Raw genomic sequence first — 18,643 nt, forward strand, 5'->3', positions numbered from 1 at the left:
GAGGCGAGTCCTCCAAGCAGCCTAGCAAGGCTATGCAGAAAGCAGCCAATTGGAGGGAGACTGCATGAAGTAGCCAATCAGAGCCCAGCCAGCTAGTACAATAAGGAGCTGCAGGGCAGAGCAGTGTCAGTTGCTGTGGAGAGCCCAAGGAGTGAGGACAGTGTTCCTAGCAGGCTGCAGCAAGGGTACCACCTTGGACAGAGCAGTTGCTGGCAGGGACCAGGCCAGTAAGAGAGAGCTCCTGGCTGGCTGCTGAGAGTTGCTGGTTGAATGCCCTGAGAATAGGGCAAAGAAGGTGCTGGGAATTGAAGCAGCATTGAAGAAAGTTAAGGAGACTCAGCAGGAAGCTGCTATCTACAGGGTCGCTGGGTTGGGACCAGAGTAGCAGGTGGGCTTGACTGATATGTTACCTAACTCCAAAATGGGGAAACACAGATGGTGACATGACCTGAGGGCTGAGTGATGAAGAGGACGCTGTGGTACTTGGACTGAGGTGGGTCTGCAGGAGGAGAGGGTGCACTAATCCCCATGATAACCAGCAGGAGGTGCCACTGTAGTAAGTGGACCCCGTCACATCACCATTGACTTCCAATTTATACTAGCTGAGAATTCACAAATCAGCTTCCCTAATTCATTATTTTACTGGGCAAAAGGTTCCATGGAAAGCAGGCTGAAGTGTATTTTTCAATTAAAATATTGCCTTCATTAGAAGTTGCACGCACTCATATCAAGGCTGAAGAGAGGACAACAGCCTCGGATTCTGTGTGTGGGAAAGGGAACAGAGTCAGCCATACCTATTGCTATATAATAAGCACCCAAGTAAGTAACTGAGTGTGAGGTTCAACAAATATCTAAGAGTGGTGCAGGCAGGATCTGGTCTTTTGAGATGTCATTAATCATAATGTAATCAAAATTGCTTTTTGGTATTTGAGGCTAAAACTATGCAGGCCAAGCCGTGGAAGATTAAGCTTGACTAGCAGGCATGGATGGACAGGCAAGGGTTAGAGGCAGAATAGAAGGATTACACTGGAGGGAGAAAAACTGCGTCCTCCATTATGGATGTGGTAAAACAAATTCACATCCCAGGCAGGCTGAGGATGAGAGTGAAAATGGATTACAGACTTCATTACTGAGAACTGAAAGCAAAAGAGAGATGCGATCCCCATTAGTGGGCTGGCTGAAAATTAAATGGAAAGTGTTTGAAATGCACCTGCTCTGATACCACAGAAAGCACAATGGGGTTCTAAATTACACTCAGAGCTCCACAGGTGAAAGCAGACAGGTTTGGTAGGGCATCATTATACATCACAGCAGAATTCACTTAAAAAAATTAATCATAGCGAGCATTCATGGGCATTCAAACTTAAAATGAGCCGCACTTTTTGTTTGCTTTTATTCCAAAGTAAAAAAACTCAGGGTCACAGTTGGATCAGCTCTTTACAGATTAGAAAAGTATCCTGTCTTATCTTAGCTGCAACTGGAAGTGAACAAGAAACTGACCATATGGGTGAAAGAGGAAGAATTCCTCTTGCTTTGCTGCATCAGTTTAACAGCATCTCATTCTTTGTCACTGACAGCAAGCATCAATGAAATCAGCACCTTCACGTGCCCCAGAGATGGAATAGCTTTACATGATGATTTTTAGAAAAATGACAAAAAAAATCACATGCTCCAGAAATTTATACGCATCCCTTTAGCACAGGCTACCCTATGGGTTTGGGATAGAACTAAATTCTTTTCCCAATGCAAATAATCCAGCTCTTAACCCAAATAATGAACCAGAGTTTTAAAGATTGGGAGAGATATGGAATACATACAGTTGGCCAACTATTCCATAAAGAAACACTTCTAACTTATTTAGAGACCCAAACTAACGTTACCTGGCCCATTCTCCCATGATATCACTATTTTCAAGTTAGGCATTATGTTTCTCAACCTTCTAGAATAACTGTTTTATACAGAAAGCAAGGGATTTAACTCCTTTACAAACATTGCTTGTACACCCTGATTTACAGAACCAGCTATATACAGCAAAACAGGAAGGGTGCAGTCTCATGGTTACTGCGCATCGTAATGCCAATGAAATTAAATGTATTTGCAAGAACTGGCCAGGACCTGTTGCACCACCAGTGGGAAGTGTTATTGGGATGGTCCCCCACTGGCACAGGCATCCTGAATTTGGCCCTACACCCCATGACAGGGTCTGGTCAATTAGGAAACAAAAACAAATAACTAATTTATATAAATCTTTGCAGATGTCCTTCCAAAAAAAAAAAAAAAGAGTCCATATATAACATGCTGGAAGAAGGACAAATCACCCCAGAGGAATGGGTTGATCTGAAAAGAAGAGGACCAACAACCTTAGACTGTTGCATAATAAAATTTCTTTAAGGTACCGTTTCATGGTACCTCACACCAGTCAGGTTAAGAGAGCAAGTATGTGTACTTATATTGAACGCAGCTCAGTGATGAAGAAATTGTGGTGAAAGTGGAGTATATCTATCTATCTGGTGGACATGTCCAGTCATTAGAGAACTGGGATGCAATCTGTAAGTAAATATCACAAATTGTTGGACATTTATTACCAAGTGATCCTTTGGAAATCCTCTTAGAGCTTCCACACAGGAGGAAACGAAGAATTCATCTCTCATCTGCTATTAGCTGCTTGGCTATTTATTGGTAGCCTCTCACTGGAAAAAGAAAAACAGTCCAACTGTATAAGAATGATTAAAAAAACATTAGAGGTCATTGCCATGGAAATATTAACACGCCAATTAAGTACTCAGCAAAATAGATAGACTGATACTTAGCTATTGTCTTAACTTTTATTCAGTACTCAGGCAATACTGGAAAAAAGCACATCTGTGCAATTTAAAAAAAAATATTGACATTTGATAGATATGCCTGGTCTACGTAATGAGATTTCACTCAATTTAAGAAAATCATTAGAAACAACATGTCCTGGGTGTTGTAACAATGCTCATTCTGTAATATGGTAATACCCAGTTAAATAGAGAGATCTGATGACTATAATCCTGTATAATATCTCTTTAAACAAAAGCTCCTTGTTTTGTTTCTAATATGTACATGGCAAGAATTTGTAAACCTGTTTATACTTCTAAATAAATAATATATTTACGTATAAAAATAACCTGCTCTCTAGAATAGGAAATAGCCAAAATGATTGCCCTTTGGGAGCACACCCAGAGCCTATGTACATTTTGAGAGTTCATCTCCTTAACAATCTGCGATTACTTGCATTTGATGCTTTTCCCATCACTCTTTCACATGCACTTACAAAACTGGGATGCCGTTTGCACCACATACTAATTCTTCACTGGCTTTCTCAAACAGAACAGTTCAAATGAACCCTTGGCTTCCTTTAGGAAGACCTACTAAAGGCTCTTCAATTCTTAGCAATAACTTCGGAGTGTTTCCCTCGCTCTGGTGATAACACCTCGAATGCGAGGAAGCCTGTTAATGGAATCACTGAAGCATCCTTTCAGCTCCACTCTTCAATGGAAATAATTAAATACCTTAGATTAGAGACGCTTCAAAACAAAGAAATCACAAAACCCAGTGTTTAGTTGAACGTTGCCCTATTTGTCCTAGCAATGAACTTTCCCCCAGCAATATTTTCAAACATATTGTCATGTTTTGACAAACCTGAGGTGCTCTTTGCTCTAGTATTTCAGGAACCTCAGGTGAGCTTTTCTGCTTGGAAGTGACAGTCTGACAGTTTGCCTTTATTGTCCCTGCTGAATTACTGAACATTCAGGGCAATACAGCGGTACAAAAGTTCAGGCTGAATGAACCCAGAACATTTGATACCTTTCACCACACAACTTGAATACAAGTGTATGTATATCATCTTTTATACAAACAGTATCCGAGTACGGTATGCAGAGTATACAGTGCAGTTACACATTTAAAACAAAATATAATGGCAGAAGCAGAGAAAATAAAGTATGCAATTAAGTACTGTGACATATAGCAGAGAACACACGTTATTCAAAAAGTTGTAGGCAATTTTACATTTCCACTATAAAAAATACTTGCGTTAGCTGCTTGCCACATTCAGGTAGAGATGTCTTCCAAGCTCATATAATACCTCCAGTAAATGAAATATTTTTGTTCCTTCTGTATTCCTACAGTTTTCCTCTATATCCAGCAGTACCATAGCAAATCCTCCTTGCATTTCTTCCATCAGTCCATGTCCTTAATCATATAAACTTTCTGAATAATGTCTATATTCTCTATTACATTGTTTCTCAATCTGGAGTCGCCGCTTGTGTAGGGAAAGCCACTGGTGGGCGAGGCCGGTTTACCTGCTCCATCCGCAGGTCTGTACTAAGGGATGTACTAGCCGCCGCTTCCAGCAGCCCCCATTGGCCCGGAGCCGTGAACCATGGCCAGTGGGAGCCGTGATTGTCCAGACCTGTGGATGAGGCAAGTAACCAAACCGGCCTGGTCCACCAGGGGCTTTCCCTGCACAAGCGGCGACCCCAGTTTGAGAAACACTGCTCTATTATACGTCACAGTACTTAATCATGTTTAAAAAGCTTACCACGATACAGTAACTACACACCTCCTCTGTGTCTATCTGAACATTCCTACTCAGTTACACGGTTTTCTCCTTTTTCATCCATGTACTCACATACATGTTTTAAGAGTGTGGCGGGAGGGGAGGGAATATTAAGATTAGAGAGCTCCAGTGAAGTTAGCTGTTTGAGGTTTATCCAGACCTCCTCCAGCATCTCTCTTTCTTTCAGAGAAGATGTAAAACTGGGGCCCTGAGCTCTGGTCATTATTAAAGGCCCCAGAATGAATCTGGTGCAGTAACCAAATTCTAGTGGGGTTTATTACTTCCTGCTAAACCTAAACTCACCAGATTAGATATGCTTCTTCTCGTACAGCCCTATATGAGGTAGTGCTGCTGTATGGTAAATGCCCTTACCCACTGTGCTATACTGTCATTTCTCAACGGACAGAACCAAAGAAGCTCTTCAGCACCAAAGAACAGACCTCCACCACTTGAGTTAAAGGAATAACTATTTGCTGGCAGTAGTAAGCTCTTGCTGTCTCTAAGAACTAGCCACAAGAGGGAGAAATGTCACACTTACCCATATACTTTCTGGGTCACAGGAAACACATTTTGAGTGTCAAGTCCACTGGAGTACAAAACCCCAGACCACCACTCTATAATGACACCCATCATGGGTCACCAAGCAGGGATCCAACATTCAGCACTAAAACACAGGCCTCTACCTATTGTGCTACAGAAGTTACTCCTTTAACTGTTAGCAGTAGACTCTTAACTTCTTCATGGACTGGACAGTAGAAGAGGGACAACAATCACTATCACATTAAGCATTTGCTCTATGCTTCCCTACCTGTGGTCTCATTTCAACACCAATTCTTCCTTCCCACCCCAGGTTGACTTCCAACTACTACCAGTTTTGGGGAGGCAAGTCAGTGTAGAACTTGCTAGTTGAAAGATTCCCCCTCTTGGCTCACCACATCCAGAAACCTTCTTCATTTCCCCACAGCACAGATCACCATGGTACTGTAGCTCCTGGCACTCCCTGGAAAATTCTCAGTTCCTTAATTGTTAAGAGTGGCTGAATTGGTGTGTGACTATTTCCAAAGTGCCATGATTTCTATGTTAGAATACATGTCACTTAGTGCTTTCCTTTTGGTTTACTTGTGGATTATTTATACAGAACCAAATTAATGCATGAGGCTCTACAATTTTTTTTTTAAAGAACCCAAATATCTAGGGTGATGTCCTGTGCCCACTGAAGTTGATGGCAAGATTCCCAATGACTTCCATAAGGCCAGAATTTCACCCATCATCCCTGATACCATTATTGGATCCACGCAAGTGCAGGCGTTGCCACATTCAATTCAGTAGGACACTGCCCAGGTGCAGGAGTCCACTAGCATAGATCCCTTTACAGAATCAGGGCCTGATTTTAAAATTTTCAAAGAAAAAATGTCTTTCAATAGAAATGTGTAGGGAACTTGATCATTCTGTAACTGGTTATCCTTTATGAGGAAGTATTTATTCAGAATTATTTTACTTAAAATGGCTAGGCAGAAATATGGCAATGGGCTTAACCTCATGCTCTCCTGACCTACCCCACTGAATCAATGGTAACTTGGCCATTGACTTCAATAGGCATGGGATAAAGCCCTGAGAGAGGAGCCTATCAAAACTCTGTATTTAGACGCCCTTAATAGTGAAAAATTCAGATTCAGCTCTGAACTTCGTAGCTTGGCTAAGCCAAATCCCTGAATCTAAGCAGTGCAAAGTTTGGGGAAATGCTAGACCTGAGCTAAGGTCCACCTCTAACTTTACAGTAAAGAATTCAGTCACTGGAGATCCCCAAAGGATATAAGCCAGAAAAAAGAACACAAAGCAATGATCAAGTATCTTTATTCAGACACACTTGCTTTCAAACTACAATTAATATTTAACAAAAGCATATCATGCAAACAAAGACTAAAGGTTAAAGAATTAAGAAAAAACAATGCAGTAATTTATACATCGATCTTGCCAGCTATTCTTCCAATAAATGAATCGCCTCTCCACATTTTCCTATAGTATCTTGCAATTAAATAATAAGAAAATAATGTTCTCATCTTTATAAAAACAAAGTTTGGGTCTTAAAATGATATCCTTCACTGTTAATGATTTCAAGGTGGTATTATTCCTTGTTAAAAAAATAAAAGAATATTAACACAACAAATGCAATGGTTTCAAACGTTTCAGGCATATTCTATAAAAGACATTCTCTTGCTAAAAGTACAAGTATTGTGAGATGCACTTTTAAGCTTTTAGAAGAGGCAACAAAGCATTTCATTTTGTTAGAATTATTTTTCTTACATTCATTCTAGTAACTCACAGAAGGGAACAAATTCAAAACTCTTTCTGGGGAAATGAATCTACAGCGTTAAATCTTCGCCTTACTACAGCAAGAACGCTCACTAAGGTCCCAATTCAGCAAAACACTCAAGCATGTGTTTAAGTCCCACAGTCTTCAATGGGACTTAAGCACGTGCTGCTTGAAGTTAGGCATAGATGGACTTATGCATATGCTTACGTAGTTTCCTGAATTGGGCCTAGGGGCTTGGTTCTGCAAGGTGTGGAGCACTGTGACCCTGGAGCCAGCACAACACCAATGCACGTTCTGAGCTATAAGTCTGTGAGTAGTTCTACTAATGTCAGTGGGATTGCTCATGTGCTTAAAGTACATGAAGTGATTGGCTGGATCAGAGCCAGAGTGATCAGCACCTTGCAGGACTGAGCCCAAATTCAAGGGGTGCAAATAATGCTGATTCTGCACAATTGTTCAACTAGGAAAAAAACCCCAACAGTTCATTACTTTATCAATTCAAATTATTCTTATTTTAAAAAAACCAAAAACCAATGGTGGCTTATAAAGATTAAAAAACAAAGCCTATTCTTAAAATCTGTTTCTTTCATCTTTTTATAAATAATAAAAAATAACTTGCTATTAGCTGAAGGTTTCACAACAGGTCCGTCTAATCAAAAATGAATATATGGCCCAGTCTGCTCCCATTGACAGAAAAGGGCAACAGATTTGGATCTCAACTACCACCTAGTCTGACTCCCACTGAAGTCAAAAGAAAAACGTCCTGAGTTTACTAGCAGCAGGATTGTGCCCTTGCATCACTGGACTTCAGAAGATATTAAAAATAAGTGAGTGAAGTTACACCAGCGATAAACCAGAGTGAGATCCAGCTCTATGGCTTCAATGGAAACAGGCTAAGGCCTGCAACTTGATCAGTGTTGTTGATATTGCTTTTCCATTTCTATCTTTAAAATGATTTATAAACATTATTGAATTTTTAGCTAGTCATCACAGACAGAAGAAAAATCTAGCTTCTGGGGCTGTGTTCCCTGCAATTTGAAGTATCTATGGTGCTGTAGCTAAGCATGGAGCTAGATGAAGCAGGAGCCCAGCATCCCTCAGATACAAGTTAAGTTACCAGCTGAACAAAATCCTCACTGATGGGACAATTGCAAACAAAAGATCACTTCTCCCCTTTTAAGAGCCATAACTGAGCGTTACTAGAAAAAGTTGGGTTGTCAATTTTATTTAGCCATATGGAATTTTGCTCTACAATAATCATTTCTGTGAAAAAAATTTAAACTGCAGAGAAAAAGTCTCAGTAGCCGGAAAACGGGTAGTGCAACTGACTTCTACACGACTGGCAAGCAACACTTCACATTGTGATATGAGTTCAGTTAACAAGACCTAAGCTGTATTCCAGATCCTATAAGAAACAGATATGTTTTTTCTTTTAAATGGTTTCAGTAGAATTACTAAAGTTATATAAAAGTATAAATAGCATGGTATATCCAGTAACACCATGTGAATTGAATAAACTGATTTATTTAGTATTAAAAAATTATAATAATACTTACAGTTACATAACACTTTTCATGTTAAAAGTGCATTAGAAACATTAACTAAGTAGTCCTCAATACCTGGTGAAGGATGTAAGTATTATTATCCCCATTTTACAGATGGGGAAACTGAGGCAGAGAGGTTAAGTAACTTGCCCAAGGCCACAGAGGGAGTCAGTGATAGACCTGGGATCAGAACACATGTTCATGGATCCCAGAACTGTGCTCAGAACACCAGAGCACCCCCCCTCTCAATTTTCTTATGAACAGGAGGGCTTTAGTGCATGATCATCATCCATGATAAGGCTATTTAATTACCAATCATTACTGGCACCGCTATTAGTTGATAAGAAATCAGACATGGTTATTGTGTCAATTTTTATATAACACTTCACTTAAATATTTCAAATAGTTTCTAAGGTTAGGAAATTGAAGGAAAGAGTGGCTTGGCTTTTATATACTGTCTTTTACTTTTTAATGTAGCTAAATGTCTCCCTAACTAACAGCACAGAGATAACTGAGTTCCTGTATTTGACACAGATATTTGTAAAGAAACAAAAACCATATACAACAATTTATGGCAATGACTAAAACAAACAAAATCACATTACATTTCCAGAAATTCCTTGGCAGGTTAGCACAGCTATTGCAAACCAAATACTACAAATACTCTTTCTAATGATATCAAAGATTTATCACTGGTGTTTCCAGTGTTGTGCTTTGCTTAGTATGGAGTATCTTCTCCCTTTGGTGACTTCACATAACTCCGGCTCAGTTTAACTGGAGTCATGTGCATGCACTGAAGGGAAACATACGCATAAGTAAAAACAACAAGGAGTCCTTGTGACACCTTAGAGACTAACAAATTTATTTGGGCGTACGCTTTCGTGGGCTAAAACACACTTCATCAGATGCATGGAGTGGAAAATACAGTAGGCAGGTATATATATATACAGTACATGAAAAGATGGGTGTTGCCTTACAGAGTGGGGGTCACTGCTAATGAGACAATTCAATTAAAGTGGATGTGGGATATTCTCAACAGTACAATACCAACATCCATAAGTGTTATCAGCAATTGCAACTCTGGACCTTTAACATTCCACCTTTCCTGCAAGGAGACAGGCTTTTTCCCTTGTTTCACAGGAGCTCAGTTGTTTTCCAATGGAATTGACACTGCAGGACAGGAAGGATTTGAAAGGATCAGAATGTACACGTGCTGTCGGTTACTTTATTCACTAATGAATGGTTTTGACAGTGTAATTGTATTTAGGTTGTAAAAGAAAAATCACATTTTATTTCTGCAGACTATGAAATATCTGAAGGCTAAATGTCCCTATCCCCCCTGAATTTCTAACGTGGGTTATGTTGGCATTTTTAATGTTTGGAGTGTGTTCTCTCTTTATGCATGTGCAATTCCTGTTGATAGCAACAGGAATGGATGCAGATAAATGGGCTCTGACTTTCAAGTCCGTATTCACGTAGCAGTCCTTACCTCACCCAAGTAACCCTACTGAAATCAATAGGATGTGAATAAAGACTTGAAGGATTTTGCCCACAGAGTGAAATCCACCCAATGCAGAGGACCAGTAGGAGGCCTAGGAACCAATTCATTCGTTGTGGCCTTACGTGTGACTTGTGTGGTTCCAAGGTTTGTGCTAGCTCTCTGCATAGGGGTGGATTTCACCTACAGACAGGAACACACAGACCCTATCTATTTCACTGCTTACTCACTAATGCAGCTGTCTTTTTGCATCAACCTGGGAAATGGACAGAGTCTGCATCTACAGAGAGTGTTTCTAACACATTATGCAGAGATGTGTTACTTGTAATTTTTTTTTAAAACCACTAGTTTTAAAAATATGCAGTTTATTACAGTGTTTGGTTTTTTTTTAAGGGGGAAAATGGAATATGGTCAATCACAAGAAGTTTCAGATTAGCAGTCTGAAGCCAAAGCTTTTTCTCAGTAGTTAAAATTCCCCATGAATTGAGGTTTTAACAACCTGTTTGGAACATCTCTATATTTATCGGCCCTCAACCCAATTTATCTCCAACAGGCACCTATAATTGCTGCAGCATAGTGACAGTATTACCTAATTGTGGGTGTTCTGGGCACTCTTGACTCCTTCAGAAGTCAAGGGGAGCGAAGTCCATTCAAGATCTCATAAGATCAGGTTCTTAAAAATGTCACCTAAATTTTAATGCAACAAAATGTCAATTCTAGTTTTACAAACTCATGATATCAGGGGGTTTTGTTGTCTCAAAGGGAAAGGTTCTAACTTAAATGAGGTCACTTTAATGTTAACAACTATTCATGTTAACCAAAGTTCCCTGGATAGCCACACCTGTATATAGATATCTGATAAACAAACAACAGCTGTATTAAAATGGCATTAGGAACTTTTGCTGTAAACTTAGGGTTTTACTTTCTATAATGCATTTCCAAATCACGAGGAAATCACTGGATCTGCCTTTTAAATTATGTGTAAAGGGCTGGTCGTAACATCAGGGCTCATATGAAACCTCATGAGTAAGGCATAGTAGTTAATTAACGGTAACTTGTCTAGACAGCCACTTTTAGACAGTTCTGCACAATGTTGCCTTATCCCTGTAGGATGGGCAAGTTCTCAGTACCCTTCTGTTAGCATTACAAAAACCTACACAAGAAGACAGGAGAGGTCACACACACACAGGAACTTTGAGGTAACATGATCAGAGATGACTTCCTGTTTTTAACCTAACCAACTGCAGAGCTCGTGCAAGTGCTTAAGGAAATAAAAATGAAAAATATTGAGGAAATGAACAAAAGCAAATCATCTGAGGTCTGGATGTTGGACCAGCCCTTTAATGTTATGCTCCAGTAGGCATAGCACTGTTTAACATTTAAAATGTGGGTCTACAAACTGATACATTCCATAGCTCCACTTCACCCCAATACCTCCTAAGGAAAACACAAGTTCCATATCTTGTCTACCAATCTCCTGTACAATTTGGCTCTGTCCCATTTAGCCTCCCCTGCTGCTTCTCTCATCTCTGGATCTCCAGTGCTCTGCTATCCTTTTCTATTGTTTCCTTTTCAAAGTCTCTCCATTACTTAATGCCCAACATCATATTCCAAGGGTACACTTATATTGCAATAAAAGACTACTGGTTCAGCCATGACTGGCCTGAGTCAGCTGACTTAGGCTTGCAGGACTCGGGCTGTGGGACTAAAAATTGCAGTATAGATCATTGGACTTGGGCTGCAACCATGGCTCTGAAGCCTTGCAAGGGTGGAGGGTATCTCAGACCAGGTACAAGCTCAACCTTGAACATCTGCACTGCAATTTGTAGCCCCGCACACCATGTGCCCAATTCAGCTGACCAGGCTCTGAGACTGGGTGCTGGAGGTTTTTTATTGCAGGGCAGATGTACCCGTAGAGTACATTTAATGACAGCTCCAGTCAGTATCGGTGGCTGTGATGTTAAGAGCCCCTTATTCTAAATCTGAGCCTTTGAAGTAATCTACTGAATCCACCATCAAATGTAGCATGATGCCTTGCTGGCCCTATCCTGTGTCAGGAGTTCGATGCTAGTAGATTAGAATAATGTAGCAGGTCATGAATTCTTCAGGTATCCACATCCTTTATGTTGAATACCCATGTTTTTAAAGATATATATGATATACAAGCAAGACAATTCATTCTCAGGTTTGGCAGATAACTTAATATTTTGACACAGATTTTGTTTTAAATTATTATTCCTAAAACAATTTAAAATTTTGTTTGAAAGTTTCTGTAGTTCAGCAATAGCTTGAGCTCTGGTTTGTTTAAGGTGCTCCTCATTTGCGGTATTCTTCTCTAAGATCTCAGAATGTTCCATTTTACCAGTAGCCCAGGATTCACTTAGAGCTCGATCCCCAAAACTCATACTTGCATGAGTAGACCTTTTCTTTGGAGAGTGCTCCCAGCAATTGCAATGGGACTATTTGTGGGTGAAATCCACTCCTGTGCAGAAGATCAGCACAAGTCATGAGGACTATGCACCACTGACACCCTCAACAACTTTTGAGAGTAGAAGAGATACATAAGCTTTATACTGGCCCTCTGCACATGGCTGAATTTCACCCAGACATAACTCCACTGCATCTGCAAGACTGCTCAAGGAAGTAAGGAATAGTCATATGAGTAACAGTTTACAGGATTGGGCCCTTCCACAGCTTTTTGGCAGAGTTTAGATGATCTATTGTAATACAAAACTGATGTTACAGAAATTGCACCCTTCACTGCAGATTCTGATAAATTTATAAGTATTTTACGGGAAATATTTTACTTTGCATGAAAGTAAGTTTACATGCTGAGAAAAAAAACAGTAGATCAGTCTGCATGCAGCAATAGAGACAACATGCTTCTGGCATTGACATGCACATCCAGAAGGCAAAAAATGTCTAAGATCGCTAACATTAACAAGGCAAAAGGAAAAGGAAAAGGTAACAACTATACCAATTTACATACTATAATGCAACCAAAATATGCACAAAAGTATTTAAGGATCTTTGAATCAATATCTTCTAGTAAGATCTAAGAGGAAATATCAATCATTTTAACCAGGTGATTGCTACAAGAGAAGACTGTATTAATTACAGTGTTCATCACTGCAAATAAAGAAAATCTATTTTCTTTTTTGCAAGTAATATATGTGAAATAAAAGCCTCGTTGAATCTTGTATAAAACCTGCAGGTAGCCATTATTGTTTAAAAATAGATCTACATTAAAAAAAACATAGTATATCCTATCCCATTGACTATATCCATAAACTAAAATAAAAAAAAACAAAACAAAAAAACTAGCAATAAAACATTTAGCTAAATCTAAATAATAATGCTCATTTAGAACAAGAACCTTCACAAACATAGCACAATTTTGTCTTATAATTTTTTTAATATTCTCTTTATACTTGATACGATTATGTCAATAATAGAGATTTGCTTATTATTAAGGGTTATTATTAAACATGCAAAATTCATTGCATGAAGCATATGCAAAATGTGTTAAATTCCCTTCTACCAATAAAACAATTTTTAACTGCTTTTTCTTTCAGGCTCCCATATTCTACAGCTCCATGGGCTTTAAACCAATGTTTAAATTGGAATTTAGACAAAAAAAACCCTCATATTTTTCTAAGTTACCTTGGGGAAAGAAGGAAGTGACTCTGAACTCCACACTGTCATTAAATTATTGCACACTGCTCTCCTTTACTACCCTATTCTGCAGCCTACTAAATGAATAAGTGTGAGTGGGTTGTAAGGGGTTACAGTTCTGTTTCATACTCTCATTAACAAAAGTTTTATAACAAAATATTGGTATTATTAGAACTGGCTAACAATGAACTTGAGTTGTGGGGTAAATTAAATTAATGTAACTAACAATGGCACCCTGGATCACAGAATAATCTCATGGAGATTAAAGTTAACACAAGTATTATTATTTTTATTCCTATTAAATATGCAATTTTATCCTTGAGCTAATATTTGTCCTGTGTGCTAGTTACCATCAGTCCTAAATATCTGGCCTCTACTGAAAATCTGTTTAAATTTGCGTCTGCTTTGTGCAATTGAGTCTCAAAGCACAGGAGTCTGACATTATTTCATTAAAAAAAAAAATCAACCTTGGTACATGTCCATATTTTTCTAAAAGCAATAGTTTTGAAACATCTTGCTTTGAACAAACTTACACAGTGCCAGCCCCTCCCCCTGCCCGTTACCCCTCCCTTTCAGTCATTTGTGCGGTTGTTTCATCAGGAGTTGTCAGGAAGACCAAAAGGAAGGGCAGGCTCTCAGGGCCTACTGCTCACATTTCATGCTATCCACATTTAAGGGCTGAAGACTTTCCATTTTAAGGTGGGTTGGTTTTTTTTCAGCCTATTTGATGCTGTTTCATTCTTTCTAATATGCTTTTCCAGTGCCGGAGGGGAGGTGGAAAAGGACAATAGAAATTATGCAAATATATTAAAATATACCAAAATTGGCTAACTTCATAAGAATAACCCTACAGTCAGTAGTGTGAATAAATGGACACTGTGTATTACATGAGCTCCTACTAAGACAACTTCTCTTTGCTGCAAAGCCAAATCCTGAATGAGGGTCCTTTTCCCTCCCACTCCTCCTGTACTTTTTACCCTACAATTTCCAGGCCTAACTGGAACCAACAAGGCAAAGGCCTAAAAATTCTAGGGCAAAGGTCCATTTTCCACTATGTGATTTGTTCATGTCTGTTAGCTTCATACTACACTTAGTAAGCTCGGGTGTACAAACTGTGGGTTGACATAGGAGAACCCTTCAAAATCTGTTTGGTCTATGTTAGAAATGACCAGCTGATCAGGCGGTGTTAACACTGGTTGTCCTCGAGTAAAGAATTTGTCGAAGTTTTCAGCACCTTTGCCACACTAAAAGAGAAAAGGGAAAAAAAACATCATTAGATGAAAAAAACATCAACGACACCTGCTCGCAGTGCTGTCTCTTGGCAACTCATTCAGGATAGATATTGTAGGCTTCTCTCATGTTTTACCTTTACAGGTAGCTAGGATGCAATTTTCTTCCTTGATGTTAAAACATATGGCAAAGATGCAAGGTGAGGAGAAAATGAAAAATGTGTAACACATGGAGTAGCAGGATTGTGATGTCATAGAGTTCTTTCCAGAAGTACTGTGTGACTCAGGACTATGGTACAAATATGAATGGAAAAGGTGGGGCACACCTCCCCTTGCAGCTACTCCGGTAGATGGGCAATGTCTTTTTTCCACAGAGTTATCATGTGAGTAAAATTACTCATATATATAAAGCTGGAAGCATGAATCTGTCAATTACTGGCAGCATTACACAGCTTGGAAGGATTAGATTTTTATCAGTAAATGTCAATTTCACTGTACACACAAACTGATGAAAAAAATACTTCCATCAATAATAACTGACATTTACAGATAGACAATAAGAAAAATGCTGCTTGCCAACTCATGAGAGTTTATTTTAAGGATATTTACTTTGTATATTTTGACAGGTGACATTGACAATTTGAGTTTCAATGGTTATAAAGCTTTCACTTTGTATATCTCTGTGTCCGCTGTCATTAAATAATTATTGTCTGAACCCCCAATGGTCTGACGCACTATAATTTCCCGCAATTGTGAACATTTAAATATGTGAAAATAGGGAAAAAAAACACTTAAAAATAAACATTGATATTATCTGTCAAAATTGTAAACAAATGAAAACTGAATTCTGCCAAGCCTAATTCTACAGCATGCACCTGACTATAAGCTTTGACTCCCAGCTCTTTTTCAGCTGGACCTCACATGAGTATGTCATTGTTCACAACTATGCACTTTCTTAATACTTTGTCTTGCCTCAAAGAAAAACTAACCCAAATGCACCATAACTCCCATTTGGAGAATTGAGAGACTAGCCTGTGTTGAATCCGAGCAGACCCCTTTGTAACTTAAGCCTGGTGAAATTCTATCCAGTTTGGTAGGTACACTTTTAGCATGCTATTTTCTGGGTCTTTAAGAGTATGTCTACACGGCAATTAAAAACCTGTGACTGGCCTGGGTCAGCTGACTTGGGCTCACGCGGCTCAGACTAAGGGACTGTTTAATTGCAGTGTAGAGGCTTGGGCCGGAGTCTGGACTCTAGGACCCTGCAAGGTCATTGAAATGATACTGAATTCTAAAGCAGCTGCCGATCCTGAAATCAGTTCTGCAAGACATTTATTCCAACTCACACATCAAGACTATATGAGATTTCTTAGATAGGAGAGGCAAGTTGTATCTGCCAAAGGAAGGAGTTATAAAGGCCTGCAGTGGAGATGGCAGGACACAACTGGTTCTATTTCACAGATAGGGAGACTTCTCTTCTCATAAAGGCCAAAGAGGTATAGTTGTGTATATCAGCTCCATGCAGAAAGCAACTGAGTCAGAACATAAACAGCTGTCATGGAAAGCTTGAGGGCAGTGTTGAGGAGGGGCAGAAAACATTCAGAGCAAAGCAGTACTACTGGCCAGTAAAAGGAGATGGAGGAATGGAACAAGCACAACAAAACTAGCTTGGCTGGAAGAAACTGAGTGCACACTCGGGTAATACTGGACTTTGTATCCTCTGGAGAAGCCTAAAGGAACTTAAAGGCAAATCAGGTTCTCTCCATGTTGTTAGTGGTACAGTGCAATACTGGGTGGTGTGTGCCTGTACTACAAGTCCTGCGAAAGTGTCTTCTCGTTATACCTGCTCCTTTCCTCTCTGCTATCTTCTGTAGGGTGTCTGCACAACTTTACATTACATTTAATGGGAATGTTTGCATTCAGCCTTCAAGGATGATATACCACTACGCACCCCCTTCTAACCTGGGAACAGATGGTTCATTTGAAGGTCTTGTCTGCATTGTCTAACACTAATGCAAACTGGGGTAGGGTTGAAGAGGAGTAGAGAGAACTCAAGTGATCAGATACATGGGTCATATGCTACTTTGGACACAGTTCACTTATACCGTGTTCCCAATTATCTTGTAGAGCACCTAGCAGAAATAATAATGATACTAAAGCGTAAGCAAAGCTGCAAAGAATTTTTGCTGTCTTGGGCACAAGATGCCTTATGTTTTAAATAAAAACTGCATGCGCAGAACACCAACTATAATGTTCACAAGGCTATTTGTTCAGTTTATTATCAACACAAACAGAAAAACACTCCAGCTGGTTAAAGAGTTATGTTAGTTTGCTTATCATTTCATCCAGCGTTCTGAATATGTGCTCACCGAATACCTCGATGCCCACTGAAGCCAGTGCATTTTGGTACAGAAGTGCTGAAGAACAAGAATGGACAGTACTGAATTTTGGTGAAGGGTAAAACTCTCCATCTTCAGAGTTGTGAGAAAGCAGGCATGTTCCACAATTAATAACCATCAAATCAATCTAGAGTCATGGCAATCAATTCAAAGCAGCAGTAAAGGGGCTTACTTAACAGGGAAACTTTTTTTTTTTTTAATATAAGATCTTTGACAAATGCATCTTATGCCACCAAAAGAAAGACTAATGCCTGATAAGTTCTTTCAGTCAATGGAAGCTCAGCAGGTGATGCAAAGATGAACCATTTAAATAATTTTATCACTGATAGTCTAACCACCTGCTTTATAAATCTTATTACCACAAAATTGCTGTAACTAGCGTAACACTGAAGAGTAAGACTGTTCTATGTCTTGATGAAAAAATATTCTTCCAGTCACAGTTCCCTGCTGCATAGGCTAGAATTAGAATATTCTAAACACACACAGGAAGGTGAGATCTCCTTCAAGCTGCTATCACAGATTGTTTGTCAAATACCAGTAAAACGGCAAAAGAATTTAATCTAGAACCTACAAATGTTTTATTATTGGGTTGTGCTGATACATAGCCTTCCTAAATGATACACTGTAATCAGAGACGGTTTGGGGAGGCTCACACTATTAATTATATTCCATGTGTGTTCCTAAACAAATTGCTACTAGCTGACATGAAATTAAGTTTGTATTTAATCTACTGAAATGCAAAATATCTTATCTCCTCCAACCCTGTATAAAAATTACTTGGACTTAAAACAAAAGGGAAACATTAACTGGCTTTTTTGTCATTTTGTTTTACATGAAGTCTAAAAATGTCTCCAAATAATCTTTTCCTACCCTCATGCATGAACAGCAGCTACAGTATGTCAACATATAGCTTGTGTCAGATTTCTTAAATCCTGTCTGTAGCAGATGCTTATGTTGATTCAGGCACATGGGTGGTAGTAACATTGGGAGTCCTTGGTTATAAAGGCCACAAACATCTTTAATGTTGCATCATCTATTCCTTCTAAGAGGGAATCTAATTATCAGGTTGTTAAAAATGCCTCTGGCACACAGTGGCCTACACCAAGGCTCCCATTATTGCTAACCTTATTGGAGCTGAAACAGGATTAACAACAGTTGGAAATTTTGGGAAAACGTCTCCACTGTCATCCCCTTTCTACTATGTCTGCAGTCACTTAACAATAATTCTGCATCTGGCATGAATGAATCCCATTACAATCCTTATCACATTCACTATTGCTTGTAGTTTTCAAAGTGTAAAATTATTTTCCTTTAGATTAGTTTTTGTTTCCTTTTAATTTCTGCTCTGACTCTTGATACATATTGTTTAAAATTTGCCAAGAGATTATCCTAATTTTTG

At 39.1% G+C, this 18,643-nt stretch overlaps 1 protein-coding gene across 5 annotated transcripts in view; it reads right to left on the reverse strand.

The window, feature by feature from the left end:
* Positions 1-10,203: 10,203 nt before the first annotated feature.
* Positions 10,204-18,643, reverse strand: part of PRKCA (protein kinase C alpha) — a 305,267-nt gene continuing 296,827 nt past the window's right edge. For 4 of the 5 annotated variants that reach the window (XM_032776324.2, XM_032776311.2, XM_075071879.1 and 1 more), the window contains 2 exons: positions 17,215-17,262; positions 10,204-14,860 (listed from right to left, as the gene is read on the reverse strand). In XM_032776324.2, the coding sequence (XP_032632215.1) occupies positions 14,696-14,860; positions 17,215-17,262 (213 nt within the window). In that variant the 3' untranslated portion in view covers positions 10,204-14,695. The remainder of the gene's footprint in view (positions 14,861-17,214; positions 17,263-18,643) is intronic. The other variant, XM_032776306.2, reaches the window with a different exon arrangement.

Source organism: Chelonoidis abingdonii, chromosome 13, assembly GCF_003597395.2.
Source record: "Chelonoidis abingdonii isolate Lonesome George chromosome 13, CheloAbing_2.0, whole genome shotgun sequence".
Taxonomy (NCBI): domain Eukaryota; kingdom Metazoa; phylum Chordata; order Testudines; family Testudinidae; genus Chelonoidis; species Chelonoidis abingdonii.